General features: G+C 38.0%; 1 protein-coding gene and 1 long non-coding RNA gene across 5 annotated transcripts in view; one reads left to right on the top strand and one right to left on the bottom strand.

Annotated features, from left to right (window-relative positions):
- LOC139131601 (eukaryotic translation initiation factor 5B-like) overlaps positions 1-15,474 on the bottom strand; it is a 29,076-nt gene that overhangs the window by 2,020 nt on the left and 11,582 nt on the right. For 2 of the 4 annotated variants that reach the window (XM_070697718.1, XM_070697720.1), the window contains exons 9-24: positions 14,837-15,006; positions 11,019-11,214; positions 10,427-10,468; positions 10,048-10,218; positions 9,453-9,646; positions 8,922-9,029; positions 8,384-8,494; positions 7,807-8,016; positions 6,757-6,888; positions 5,679-5,861; positions 4,928-5,089; positions 4,052-4,183; positions 3,379-3,510; positions 2,035-2,111; positions 1,071-1,374; positions 205-366 (exon numbers count right to left, since the gene is read on the bottom strand). In XM_070697718.1, coding sequence (XP_070553819.1) covers positions 205-366; positions 1,071-1,374; positions 2,035-2,111; positions 3,379-3,510; positions 4,052-4,183; positions 4,928-5,089; positions 5,679-5,861; positions 6,757-6,888; positions 7,807-8,016; positions 8,384-8,494; positions 8,922-9,029; positions 9,453-9,646; positions 10,048-10,218; positions 10,427-10,468; positions 11,019-11,214; positions 14,837-15,006 — 2,486 coding nt within the window. The remainder of the gene's footprint in view (positions 1-204; positions 367-1,070; positions 1,375-2,034; positions 2,112-3,378; positions 3,511-4,051; positions 4,184-4,927; positions 5,090-5,678; positions 5,862-6,756; positions 6,889-7,806; positions 8,017-8,383; positions 8,495-8,921; positions 9,030-9,452; positions 9,647-10,047; positions 10,219-10,426; positions 10,469-11,018; positions 11,215-14,836; positions 15,007-15,474) is intronic. The other 2 variants (XM_070697721.1, XM_070697719.1) reach the window with 1 other exon arrangement.
- On the top strand, positions 13,383-14,029 carry LOC139131603 (uncharacterized). The gene is made up of 2 exons (XR_011552162.1): positions 13,383-13,446; positions 13,841-14,029. It is a non-coding gene; the product is annotated as an uncharacterized lncRNA (long non-coding RNA).

Below are 15,474 nucleotides of genomic sequence, written 5' to 3'. Positions count from 1 at the left end.
TGTATGATTTTCTGACCGTACACACTTTTCAGAGGCACTGTCCCCACTGAACATTCTCCCTCATATTGAGGCCATCAATACTCAATGACAACACGTCATAGTCACTAAGGCCACAGCTCTCTGATAGAGTTTGAAATCATATGTAACTGTGCAAAAAATATCTTTTCGCTTCCTCACTTGAATGCTTGGCAGCCCTGGCCTTACCTTACTGACTAGCAGGTCAGAGTTGTCAAAGTGTCTGCCGTACATTTTTGGTGCTTCACTGGGAAGAGGTTCTATTTTCACACACACTTCCTGCCCTTTCCTGGCACTCTCTATGACTTTGTGGTTCACCTCCACACTTGTGACAATCCCAATGTCAAGGAACTAAAACAGGGAAAAGGACGCCGGCGTTAATTAAAATACTTAATGTTGTTAAAACTCCATTAGCAGAACTTTTGTTGAATTCTCCAGTACTTTTGTTCTGTTCTCAAGATACGCTTTCTTGCTCTAAAAAAATTATGCCTAGTCTCAAACTTATAGTTTGCTTGAGTGGAACATCAAATGTTACTGATGACATCTGATTTTGAATTTAGTAGATACATCTTTCAATGGCAAGTTCATCACAAAAAAATCTTGGTGGATTCCAGGTTGAGAATACAGGCTAGGTAAATTACTTTGTTAAAACTCTGTCAGCTGTAACTTTTGGCACATTTTTCAGTATTTTTGCTCTACCTAACAAGTAATAATCCTAATGGCCCTGATATGGGGTTTGTGGACTTTGGTTGTATGGCGGAAAAGCCTGAGCATGCAAAGGCCCACACGCCGTACAGTCAAGTTCTACAAAATCCATAAGAGGCTTCAAAGGTTTTATCATATACATTGTACGTTATGGAATGTTAAATAGTTAAAACTAATATTCTGCAAAGTTTTGTTGTACACAATACAGAGTGTTGCCAAGGCTAATACCTGCATTTAACATACTTTCTGAAGAGTTGTAGACAAAAATATACCATTTTTCTGGTAAAAAATAATATGTTATCAAAAGTTACAGCTTCAATGAAACAAAAAAAAAAGAATTTGAGACTTACTTCCTTGCTGGGCACACATATAGGGGTTCCCTGTTTGACAATCCCAGCTTCCACTGAAACTCCTACAACTATTGGATCTCTGCTATTGAATATAAACTGAGGTAAGACTCGTAATTTACAGGGGAACACCGCTATGTGCTTGAACTCCTCTCTCTTCTTCTGTTTCAGATCTTCTCTGTATTGCATGAATTTATCAAATAAATGGTAAATAATATCAGCTTGGAAGATTTTGATTCCTTCCTTGTCCGCCAATTCTTGCGCCTCCCTCTCGACTTTTACGTCAAATGCCAGAATGACGGCATATCTGAAAGATAGAAACAGAGATACCCTTTCACCACAATGTTTGAAACAGAGATACCCTTTCACCACAATGGTTTGGCCCAAACCTGTAGTTATCAATGGTCAGCAAGGACCTAATTATAGTAAATTGACTGTGAACAGGTTAGCAAGCCCCTTGATTGAAGCACTGATTATTTCATTGAGGAACAGAGCATTGCAACGGAAAAGTACATAAACATGACAGTGATTTGTGTCTTTGGATGTTATTAGCCCACACAGCATGCTTTTCATTCAATGTACATGCCAATGGGAGAGCGATGGAAGAAATTATATCAAATTTATGAACTGTAAGAGCCCCTATAACTAACACATGTCAGTAGTTTGGTCAGGAGTTGGGAATTATAAATACTGTTGTCTTATTGCAATTTTCTTTCCTTACCATAAATCCACTGTATGATAACGTTTGCAGGTTGTACACTAAATTTCCGTTTTAAAATTGGTCATTAGAGGTCATAAAAACTCAAGAGAGTTTACAATTTTTAAACATATCGTTTTTCAGAAAATCAACATTCAAAGTTCTTCCTCAGTACTCATGGACCACTTTGAAGAACCTTACATTGTAAACTTCGCTGATATATTTGCAGTCTCCTAGCACAACACAGCTACACATATACGCGTTACTTACTGAGTGTCATGTTCCAACATAACCATGGCTTTCATAATATCTCGTTTATGGACAGGTCCTATGTTTATACCAGCATACTGTAAGACAGAAATACAGCACAGTTTGTTAGAAAGCAGAGCTGAGATATTGCTAGGATGCAGTGTTTTCTCCTGTTTTCTCTCATGGGGAGGGAAATGATGCCCCCTCTGGAGCCTCCCCTCTGCTTGAAAATTTGGGTATGGGTTCTGATTGAGGGGACCATGATAAATTATGCAAATTTGAGTTATGCAAATTAAGGTTTAATATAGCATGGATCAAATATCAAATTAAAGACAGTCTTCAATTTCTTGCTCCTATCCACATAGAAAATGTTTGATATATAAGAAGCTCACACAAATCCTTCAAACTCGATGCATCATTAGTAATAAAGTTCAAACACACTTTTGTAATCTGGAGGCAAACTCCAGTTGATGGTCTTTCATTTCAAGCAGTCATGGTGCTGGATGCCTCTATCAATATTCTGTGTATATCAGTATCTCAAGATATCATTGTAGAGGGGGACGTGGCACATTTATGTTTCTTTAAAGGGGGAATTTGTTTAAATAGGGGATTGGTGCAGTTGCGCACTCTGAAAAAGACACTGAGGATGCTGGCTGAATGGATACATGTTGGTATTACACTGTGATTACTCATTTCCATTGCTACACCTGTATTCAAAATTTTACATCTCTGGAGCTTACATAAAGAAAGCTGTCTATATTATTGATTATTTGAAAGATCGATTCACTAGGCTACATGTACAAACTTACAGACAAACACGATAACTAGCAACATGTATAAATAAATGTCAGTAGCTGATAAAAATGTCCTTTTCCGAGAAATAAGTCTCATTTGTCAAATGTATTATATTGATACAAGTGCACTGAAAGTGTTTAGAGGCATTTTATCCTGATATCCTCTATTCACGCAATTTGTCATATTTTTGGCTCGCTATATGATATTGGTAAGAATGAATTTTGGCCTGTTGCCATCTTAATGTTTGACTTAATGTTGTTTCTGTTCGTTGAATTAATAATTTCCAATACTCATACTTCTTGTTGACACTGTTAAACCCTACATGAGTCAAACCAGATGATGATTAACTATGGAGAATAACCTAACTCTTGAGGAGATATTATTGTTGATAATTTCCAAAACAGTAAGTCATTCAATTGTTAGAAGTTACATGTAGCTTGCAAGTTGGTCCCCCCCCCTTTTTTTTTCTGTGCAGAAAGCAAGTATGGCTGCCTTGCAAGTGCAGACATGGCATTCGCTCTCATCAATACTAACATTAACTTTCTTTCACTCTGGTAGATTTTGACTCACAGGAATTTTTGAGGTCCTAAGGAATTCTAGAAGAGCTTCAAGTGAACCCAGCGTTGAGGCTTGGACAATGACGCCCCTGTCAGCAAGTTTGAACGACTTCAGGGTATCTTCAAGAGCAGCTTCTACTTCAGCCTGTAATTTGAAAAGTAATAAAAAACATTCTCTCAACGTTTACTATGAGCAAAGGGAGGGAAACATCAGAATAGAGTCCACTTTTGGGTAAAAGCTTTAAATGAATAGACTGTTTTCTGCTCATTTCGAAATCACAAATAAAGGAAAAGTTGCAAACACGGGTCAAGCTTTGATGAAAGTAAGGAATCTAACTAGTTCCACTCACACGACTTGATTTAGTGACTTTTATGCAATCCTCAGTGCTGAGTAATCTGAAGTTTGTCCTGTGTTATGACAAAATGGCCTGTTGAGCAACACAGCTACGCAAGGTCTTGTGAAGTTTGAACAGCTTGAAAAGAGGTCCTTTTTGAAATGATGTCAACAGAATAAGGCCACCATCTCGGAATATATCATCCATATTACAATGAGTAGTCAAATGCAGTTTGCTAGTAATCATTTCAAACCTCCTGAACCATTTAATGTCCAGCGTAACTTTTCAGGCAAACCTCTGTCATTTCAGGCAAACCTCTGTCATTAATAAACTGAATAAAGAAAAGCTTACCCTGAACACGTCCACCTCATCTGGGTGTTCGGCAACCAGAAGCTGAGTACCAGCCACGGCCTTTTCTAGTTCTTTGGCTAGAATCTTCACACCTTGTGATGCTCTGATTTTTTTGAAGTGATTGTACGGATTCTAGGGAAGAAAGAAGTCAAATTCAATTTTTAATAGCACCTTCACCAGCAGCATTCCATGCACCAAAAGGTTAAAATTTCATATGGTAGTGATATCTCGCTGACTGACAATCTAGCACCGTAGGTCATCTCACTGTGTGGCTACCCTATGACTTTTTCATTGGCCCCTTTTCTGCCATGTTCATCTCTTGTCAAGTTGGTTATAACCAGTGATGCAAAATTATACTTTACTACGTATTTGAACAGACTTTACAATTTCAAGAGTAATTAAAAGTTATACCTAACATGATTTTTCACTGGCTTTTGATAGGACATGCACAAATAAAGTGAATTTCACTGACATGACCTGATGACCTCTGTGACACAGCAGTGTGTGCCAATGATCCCCTGGGTACCTTAATTTAGATACTGATCCTAAATGATATTACCTGAACAAGGTTTGCCCTTTCACTGCCATGGTTTCACCCAAACCCATTATTATCAATGGTGAGTGTGGATCTGTTTACAGGGAATTGGGGGTGAACAGCTTAAGCCTTACTAACATGTATAATACTTGTTTCACGACCAGATTTGCACAATGAAGGAACTTCATGACCCACAATACCATGTTACAGTGACATGAACATCTCCAAATAGTGCCACTGGGTATTTAGAAGCTGGAAAAAAATCACACTTTCAATAGATAAAGTTGCATATGACGAGAAGCACATGCCTTCAAATGTCTGCTTGGTTAGGCATGGCTTACCTTTACTCGGAGTTCTCTGAGTGGCTCTGGCATGAGAAGACCTCTGATTTGAGTGACGATGGGGCCTTCCTGTCCTGCAACTATGATAGTGTCCCCTTCCCGGAGTCTACCATTAACTAAAACCACGTCAATTGTTGTGCCTAAACCGGGCAGACTCTTGACCTGCAAGCAGAAAATTTCCATCACTCTCAGATGAAAGTATCATATTCTTTCAGTGTGCAGCCACACGCATGTCTTCATTTTTATCAGGGAAGTGAAACACAATGATAAGGCAATGGAATAGCTGTACCTCATTTGGGCTAAAACTTTTCGATTGTGTATCTGTTACCTGTATTTGCTAATGATTCTGTGGAAATTTCAATGATCTGTCCTAATTTCAACTACATGTATAAACACGTACATACAAATGTATTCAATTTCATCTGTGACACTAATAATATTGGTTTTCAGAAGTTAAAATTAACATACTACAAGTGCATCATGGCGAAAACATTGCTGAAAATGAACAAGATTGAGACTATATCTGACAGACAAGAGGAAAACAAAGTTCAGCTGCACCCCTGGGCCTAGAAGGTGGGACAATATGTTTTTGTACATTAGCGGTGTGAATTACTGCTTCACCTTGAGCCGTGACATTTGTAGCCTTCCTCGAGCCAACTTTTCTTATTTTGATACAAGGTTGTAAAATGATATTGCGGGGAGGAATATGGCGCGCATATTTTCACGGATCTATCCATGATAATGCACTTACCTCTAAAACTGTACACTGTAACTCTTCAGAAAATGCCAGTCGTTTGGCAAGTAAAGTTTGACTGAACTCTGTGATCAATGCTATAAGGTTTCCCATCCCATCTCCTGAATGAGCTGACGTGGGAACTAGAGATATATATGTACGAGGGTCTTGGTTTTCATAGTATAACGCTGCATTCAAACCCTGAAATTAGATGTTTCTGAGTTGATAGAACATCCATATTGTACAAAAATAACACAGGTGTATTAAAAATACACATAATCTTAATTTCTCAAATAGCTCGTTACATAATAAAACATTGTAATGTGCTTTACATTAAAAAGTAAAAGTTACAATAATAAAAAATCCTTTCCATTTATATCACCATGGTGAAATCAACTGAAAATTTCATATGTGGGCCACGCTAAGTACATGTGCCTATTGATGTGAACTTGCCATGAATTAGGGTTGCATCCCGAAGGTCAAGGACCTGTAGAAAACAATAGCATACTGACATTTCCATTACAGTGATGGTAACTCTGAGACTAATTTACATTCTGATACGGCCTTGTCTACAAAGTCCGTCTTGTGCCAGGATTATAATTCAAATGCATCAATGTGGGAAAAACACTACGTGACAAATGCATGAATTGCACAGCCTTGTTAATCTGTTCCTGACATCTCAATGTGATCATCCTGGAAGGATTAGGGTGAATATCTGGAATTTTGTGTGTGATAAACTGTGTTTTTGTTGAGACTGACAAGCTGTAAAATATAACCCCTGTTCTTCAATCACTGTAATTAAATTTCCCTCCCTAGATGACGGTGGTCATAACAAGCACACTACAGAAGCATCCAACAATTTCAAAATCGTTCCTGGGCCTTGAAAAAAAAAGGGACTACTGTAACAACATATTCTCATCTGTACTGCAAAAACATAGTGTCTAGTGCAAGAATATACAGAAGATCACGCCTTGTGGTGACACGATGCAAGCCCTGACTCTACCCGTACAATGTAGACCAGAATGCCAGGCAAACATCCAAAACCCTCTGTAGAATGTGTGTTTTGGGTACAATGCTTATTGATTTGATCACTCACCTGCTCAGCAAATTCTGTAATGACTTGGGTGACCCTCTCATCAAACTCTATCTTTGTGTTTGGTTTCTGTTTCTTTATCACATTTGAAACATCCGCGTGTGGGCTGCTCTTCCATTCAAAGAGACGGTCAATCTACAGGATAGAACATGACGGAGGCAAGAAGGAAAATCTTCACAGCATTATTCGGAAATGGCTTGAGTCAGAAGTTGAGTTAAACTCCAATACTGGCCATTCACTATATTGGGCTCCATACAAATCATTGTGCTTCACTTACACTTGGAGTGAAAAGATTCCACCTTATACAATAACCTGACTTCAGGATATCCCACTTGTTTTCAGTAAGATACTGGTCCTACGTAGTGGAAGATTTGGATGCAGATACCTTTACAGTTTGTTCCTACAGCCATGTGATCAGATGAATTACTTTCAATAAAAAACTATGTCATATTCTGCATAGACTTTTAATGCAAATAAATAACACAAGTGGCAAATTTCTAGACATTGTGCTCATTTCAATGACTACAGAGTCCATACAGTCAAAGTCACATAAAATTCAAGGATCTTTTCACCAATTTTCAAGGACTTTTTGAGGTATGAACTATAATTTTCCAGTTATAATTTTTTATAACAGTTAATTTTTATTTATTATTTTACATATCTCATTTTTATGACATCATCACCAATTATCTCGTCATTTCGAAAATCAAGGGTGGCTTAACAATTTCCATGGACTTTTCAGGCCTCAATTTCATTTTCAAGGCTTTTCCAGGACTTTCCAGGAAGCTTGAAAAAATCAAGGACTTTAATGGAACTTCCATGAGGGTATGGCTGGCCCCTGTGACTACCGAATGGAATATTCGCATTGTCAGCTGTGTACTGTATCTCTTAGTTGACCACTGAGTTTGTCAAATTTGAAAAGAGAGCAATTTGACAAGTTTCATAAAATTTCCGTGGAAAACAATACCCATATTACCAAGCCAATATTGGCTGTCATCAAACCACTCACTAGCAGTGTTTTTTTCAAATATCGTAACACTGTAAACATCTCACCTTATTAAGCGCAACGACAAACGGTGTTTTCCTTTTCTTCAGAAGGTTGATGGATTCCACTGTCTGTGGTTCAAGGCCATGCATGATATCCACCACCAGAATGGCGATGTCACACAGTGATGATCCCCTAGAACGTAGATTACTAAAAGACTCATGTCCCGGTGTATCAATCACTAGCAAGGCTGGAACCTTGATTTCATTCTTGGCAAACTGTGAGAGAAAACCGGATATTGTTCTGAGATTTCAGAAACACATATTTTGCTAGCTGAACCTTTTTCATGTAAGCTGTAACGTTGTTAAAAATGTCTCAGAAATAGCATGTATGCATACTGAGTGTCTTTAATGAGAGAATCTGTCCTACAGTCTGAAGTTTTATTCACACTGGAAAATTCCAGAACTAAGTTCAGATGCATGAGCACGTCATGGAATTGGTGCACATTACAGAGTCACAGGACAAGTTGAAGGGCAAGTATCTTTAACTTTACATGATTTTATTCACAATTTTCACTGTCTCCTTGACCTACTTCACAGGAGACCACATCATGAACTGACTGGGCGTGTGTGACTTGCAACCTACCTGTCGACACATCTTGGTCTGTTCTTGTATTGCCTCTACTGGTATATTTGTAGCACCGATTTGTTGTGTGATACCTCCCGCTTCACCGTCTTGCACATGGGTGCGCCGGATCTAAGGAAGGTTACACAAGAACATGTGAGATTTCTTACATGAGCGTGATCCTCAGACCCAAATTTCCACATTTTACCGTTGTGCAAGAAAGGAACAGATTGAGTTTGATGAATGGCTGATTCTCAGATTGTGCCCTATTGACAGTTATTGAGCCGCAACAGTTTGGCTTTGTTGTCAGATTACAATATCACTAAAACTGAATAAAATACTGCTACTTCATTGTGTGTATTACATTACATGAACTTATAATAAATTCATGTTTCAGATGTACATGCAATTTGTGTAAGAATTATGTAAGACTTGCAACATACAAATGTACATGCAGATACAAGTTCATTACAATAAATAAACTTCCATTGGCCACTTATCCAGCACCATTATTAATCACTAAATACAAAACTGACTCAAGACTTAAATGGATCATTACCTTGTCAAGGATTTTTGTTTTGCCTGTATCGACATGACCCAGCACGCATACAACTGGTGATCTCAAGTCATCAGTTGTTCTGTTCTTTTCGGCCTCAACACGTCGTCTCTGTAAGTAGTTGACATTGATTATTGATTACGAAATCTCATTACAAGACAACACTGTTTCTCCTGCAAACAAATGTTGGAACCCTTTTGATATGTTACAGCTTCTTCCCAGGCTAACTATCAAAGATTATAACAATGTGTAAAGAGATTACAGACTCTGAGTTAACTTCAGATGAAACAGAAATGTTGATTTTGAACGCCGGCAATCTAATATAATGTATTCGTATCAAACACTGATGTAGGCATATCTTGAATCCTTGTGTCTTAAATAAAATGCTACATAATCTTTTCAGTACTACTCTTAATAAACATCATGTCATCACAGAAAATTATAACGCTACTTTGGGAATTCTCTTTAACATGGACTTTTGCAAATGCTATTCAGGCATGTGCTGAAATTTATGATAAAAAGAAAAGCCCTAACCCTAATTCTATCTTCTGGTGATTCTTTGACTTTTGTCTCAGGTTTCTCATCTTCCTCTGACGATTCTTCCTCTGATTCTTCATCACTCTCATCTTCATCACTTTCATCTTCTTCATCACTATCCTCCTCTTCCTCTTTGTCTTCTTCATCCTTTCCATCCTTAGCTTTGATGACAACTTCAGCCTTTGTTTTCCCTGTGTAAAACAAACAGCAATGAATGTAACTGAAAACTCACAATGATGTAAGGCTTTCAAAACTGATGTCTGTCACTGTGGACAGGAAACATAACTACACCACTTGTGGAAGCTGAGATGCATTGCCAAATGATATTAAAGAACATGATCTCTAACATTTCTTTTGAGCAGAAAGAATAACTGGCATTAAAATAGCATCTGGATGCAGGGAGACCATTCTAAAACAAACATGAACATGTTTGAAAAGAAACAAATTATATCAGAATTATCATGGGACTCATTCCTACACCACAAAAATAATTGCTAACCAGTAAAGTTTGTGAGCACAAGTACGACTGTGAAGGATAATTATCTTTCCATGATATTTATGACTGAAACACTATGTAGATGTGAGCATTCACCTTTGTCAGCTACATCTGCTTTCTCCTCTGCCTCTTCTTCATCTTCATCATCCCAAGCATCTTTGACATCATCATCGTCGTCATCATCATCCCAAGCATCTTTCACCTCATCCTTCTCTTCCTCTTTAGTCTCTTCCTCTGCTTCAATACTTTCCTTGGCAGCCTCTTCTGCTGAGAAAAAAAACCAAAACAGAATGCAGAATATCGGAATCTGTTGATGAAAATACAGTTACGAGCATCTTACTGGGATGCATGTCTACATTGACTTCCTTCCAAAACAGTGCAAGGGTGACTGAAATTGTTTTGACAACTGTAAGTTGAGGGTTTGAATCTGACTACAGTATGGAAACTGATATGACAAAGGATGATTGTTCCGTACCTTCGACCTCCTCTTCTTTTTGTGTTTCAACATTTTCTTCCTCTGTAAGATCAAAATGGAAAAGATGGCATACTCATAGAAACTAAAAATACCATCAATGATATACTGCAGTTATCCCAGAGACAAGATATGTAAATACATGTACATGTTCAGGCATATGCATATGTATAAAACACTATTAAATGTTTTGAAGTTCAAATGAACCATGAGTGTCTGTTTGTTTAACATGTAGATTGTTTGTTTTTACTTGAACTTGATCATGATGTCCTGTCTTTTCAGTAAACACCTTAAGGCAATATGTACTTGATTTCAGCTTTTCTAGTTTTTCAATGTTTTACACTGACATACTATACTTATGCTCATTCTTTTCACCTGGCAGTGAGCAGAAAGGTATGGTTGTTTATGTCTTGCAATGCAAAGTGACCCAAGCTGAATTCTATAACAGCGTCTATTACCCACCATCAGGAACAGTGACTGTTTAGCCTACATTGACTTTATTTAGGACAAGTTATATTTGCTTTTGTACATGCACAATAATTTGCAGGATGAATTTTCTCTCGGTCATACACAATTACTGGCATGTTCAGTATACCTTCTTTATTTCGCTTTGGTCTTCTGCGACTGCCAGGTTTTGGAGGTCGCCTGACAGGTTCCGCTCCTTCTTCTTTGCTGGGTATGATCAAACCTTGGTCTCTCATGGCTGCCAGGAAGGCTTCAGCCCTGGCCTTTTCTTTCTTCTGTTTGTCTGTTAAGTACTTTCCCTCTGCTTTGAGTCTTGCTATTTTTTCCTACGAAAGACAAATTGAAAGCTCCCATGTTATCCGGCTGCTTCATGAAAAATATAACAAATTAACAGTAAACACTAATAGTCTAAAAGCACACCTGTATGATGAGTGTATTTTTTGTACGAAATGTTTACACTTAGAAAAGTGAAGAGTTGAGAGGAAATCACTGCAGCAGTGCATTTTTACGTTGCTTTGTGGCACTTCTTGTAAGATGGTGAGCATGTCACAGATATTATCGAGCACTGTTCAGTTAAATTGGCACATGCCCTACACTAGTGTTGAGGCAGGAACATAACAGAGACAAGACTTAAAATGCATACAACATCTGCTCATCATACAACGTGCAATTTTTAACCATCAAAATGTATGCAGAACCAGTAAGCATTCTGTTACTTGTGAGCTACTCACAGCTTATCACTTTTATGGGTACTCGAGTAACTTTCGAAACTGTAAAAATTTCAACAAGCTATCTGACTGTGGCAAGTTTTCATCATTTTTTCACAAACACATTTCCTCTTTTAAGTATAAACTGTGGGACCTGAAGTACGGTACATCTAACAGCCAGACATGCAAAACGTGTGAATCCATCAACTATTTACGGTACGATACCCTAGGGCACAGATATTTGGACCATAAATTTTTTCAATACTTTCCCTTACCGAAAATTATTTCTACTGCAAATTTGCCGTAAGTTTGCTGCAAATATGCAGCAAGCATATAGCTTGCAGGAAGGAGTTGCAGAAGTTTGCAGGTAGATGTGACCCTCCTGCAAACCCTTAAGTCAGTTTGCAGCAAATTTGCGGTAAACGACTAAGTTGCTGAAAATTTGCGGCAAACCAGATTATTGCTGCAAATATGCAGCAACACATGATTGACATATTTCCCACTATTTCATTACCAGGGAGTACACACTACACACTGAGTACTGTTGCACTTCCTGACCAGTCATGTGTAAGCAACATAACTTGATCTTTCATTTATAAATTATATTTATGTTCCTTTATTTCATAACAGACAATCCACTTTTTAAATTATAATAACTGGTAATGCTAGATAATGAACAGCTTCAGTTATGCTGGTGAAAGCATTGCATGGATATAGAGTGCATCTATAGTATATACTGTAGTGACATGATGTAATAAAAGTGCCCTTTGACAATCTGGTTGGGTAAATTATGGTTGGATCGAAAACTGAATTTTTAGGGAAACAAATTTTTGAAACAGGGACTTGTCTGTCTTGCAAGTTACACCCTGTATTTTCTGCGAATGATACTAAAATGCAAACAGTTTCGAACGAAATGTGCGTTTGATGATGGTCTGTAAGGACACGTCGTAGACTTTTGTTACTGCAAATCTGTACAGTAATGTTTCCGCTACTACCTCCAAGCAAAGTAGTGGCTGTGCTCCAAGCTATTCATCCCATCAATATAGTACATGTATACGGTACGTACAATGCACTGCAGCTTACAGTCTGTCCCATCGATGCCGCTGACAAAATCTCGCCTTGTGATAACATGGGTCGAGGTAAAAGGCTTTTGTCCATGTTTTCAGCGTTAGAGTTGTATTGCCGAGCACAAATTTGAGGTTTAGGATTACACTCCGTCCCGAGTCGCTGTACGCAAATTCAATGCGCCACTTCCAACACGTCCTGTGTATCAGCTGCGAGCAGCCGACATGTTTACACTCTCCGGTCACGGTTCATCAAGGTCAGTTCGCGCATTGATATTGATTCTTCGTGCTGAAAGAATTTTTACTCTCTTTTTAGTCTTTCTATGATATAACCATTTTCATTAAACTAATAAATTAAATGCTATATTTAGTATGAAATATAACGGATTGGTGCAGATGTAGAGTCAATTCTAGCATTTAAAAACGGGACTACATTATCAATCGCGTAATGATTTATAGATCGCACTTCCGTTATCGTCATGAGGCTTGATCGGCGCGAAGTTAGATTTTAGTACCATCGGCCAGTGTCGGCTGTATACGTACTTGTGATCAGGGAGTTATCTAGTGGACAATTTCGTGATCTTTCTATGGAATCGCCAGCCACATGATATCACAGTGTTGCAAAAACGTGTATACAGTACCAGGGACAGGCGGAGTTCCAAATTTGTGAACGTGAGCGGCAGTAAATATGCCGACTATATTTTCTAAGTACGGTATTTACAGTTACACACAGCACGGAGAGACCTGCAACCGGGAATCGTCCAGCGTCTGCGAGCCGTTCAGAAATGTAAGTCAATGTACCGTTCGTCTGTACATCGATCGCTATAATTATGTTCTGTAATCGTTGTATTGCAATCTTTACCGAAAGATAAATTTTCGTTGAGTACTGATTCATACTGAATTCACTTTCGTTTCACAACAGTTACTTACAGTAAGTGCTGAGATTTTTGCAGATTGTCGCCGTCGTGTATGTAAACAACATACGGCGAGTTGTCCGCTGTCGGACATTTTAATCATTATTAATTTAATTTCGATCATGAATATTTATGCATTTTCTGCTTCAATTTTTCAACTTGATTTTGTCTCATTTTCAAATAATTATGATTTCTTTCATGAAATTTACAATGTTTGGTCAAACGGTAAAGACTTACACTCTTCCCTGAACGATTTATATTTTTCAGAATCCATTGCTGGTACACTAAAGGGACAAGAAATTCAGAGAACAGAAAGCCAAATCGCAGCCTTTGACAGTAATGTAAATGTTACATGAAACTTCTCAAGTCAAAAGAAAATCTTGACATGGTCATGACACTTATGTGGCATGAAATGAACATGGCATATAAAATAAATTGTACCACAATTGAATTTAACCTTTTTTTCTCTGTCATCTTTTTGTTTATAATAACTTTATTTGCGCTGACCATTATTTCTTGTGAAACTGGTATTTCAGAGTTAAGTTGGAAAAATAATATTTATATATTGGCCGACTGTGGACAGCACAAGATGTGTTTTATCCAACTAAACTCTGAAATACCAGTTTCACGAGAAACAATGGTCAGCGCAAATAAAATAGTTGCTGTATGGAGTTTGCGGCAAATTTTCGGTAACATTCAAATTAATTTGCCACAAGTTTACTGCAAGGATTGTGCCGCGAATTTGCTGCAAAGAGTTTGCAGCAACGTTGCGGCAGGGAGTTTGCTGCATATTTGCAGCAAGTTCACAAGAAACCTAATTTGCATCTGAAAAATGAACCACCCGCATATTTGCAGCAAATAGTTTGCTGCAAATTTACTGCAAAGCTTGCGGCAAATTTGCAGTAACAGTTTGCGGGAGGCCTAAAATTTCGGTAATACTTGTTGGCATACTGCTTGTCGGAACTCATTTCAAAGCTTGTGCAGTAAATGTTGTGTTTTTAGGAAGATTGATAATCTAAATTTTCCTGATAGCTATATAGCCCATTTTTAAATTTCAAATGTGGGTAAATATTTGATACCATAATGTGCTTCCCTGGTTCAAAAATTTGCTCGGTATCTCCCTGATTTTATCACTGGTTTTGAAAGAGAATGGTGTAAGTTTAGTTGAGGACAGATTATGGCGTGTACCATACTACCTCTATTGGGTCAATGTGCCGGAAACCAAGGATGGAAAGAAATACCAATGCTTGTAAATACATGTACCTTCTTCTTTTGTTTATCTCTTTCTTTCTTTTCTTGCTCCAGTCTTAATTTTTCTAATCTCTGTCTTTCTGCTTCCTCAGCAGCCTGAATCTTTGCCTCCTCTTCGGCTTTCTGCCTCTCTTCCTCCTCTTTCATCCTTTTCAGCATTTCCTGCATGGCTTTCACTTGAGCTGAATTTCAATGTAGAAGATAGGTATCATCAGACGTGAATGCTGCTAGTCCAAATTCAGTGCCATGATGTGTGGGTTGAAGTGACATTTACAAACCCAGTTGGCCATCTAATGACCCCAAAATGACCTTACGTGTACATGCTGGTATCTTTGCTTGAGATGAATCTACCAGTTTAACAGAAATCTGTGTCCAAGCCAACCGCATTCACGGAATTCTGTACTGAACTGCCACTGTAGCTTACCTTTGAGCAAAAATTGCATTTGTTATTCACAAAACGTTGAATTTTAAAACTTACATAATAAGCAGTATACCAAGATGTGAGGTCATGTACGAGTCATGTTGATGACCTATTCATGTGAACTTGGTTGCCTGATCGAGCTTACAAACTGTTTACAACGTAAACTAACAACTTAATTCGTAATGAAATCAGGGCAATGCATTTGCATGTTATTATCATAAATAATTGT

This window comes from Ptychodera flava, chromosome 4 (genome assembly GCF_041260155.1).
Source record: "Ptychodera flava strain L36383 chromosome 4, AS_Pfla_20210202, whole genome shotgun sequence".
Lineage (NCBI taxonomy): Eukaryota > Metazoa > Hemichordata > Enteropneusta > Ptychoderidae > Ptychodera > Ptychodera flava.
This window is presented reverse-complemented; position numbering and strand designations above follow the sequence as displayed.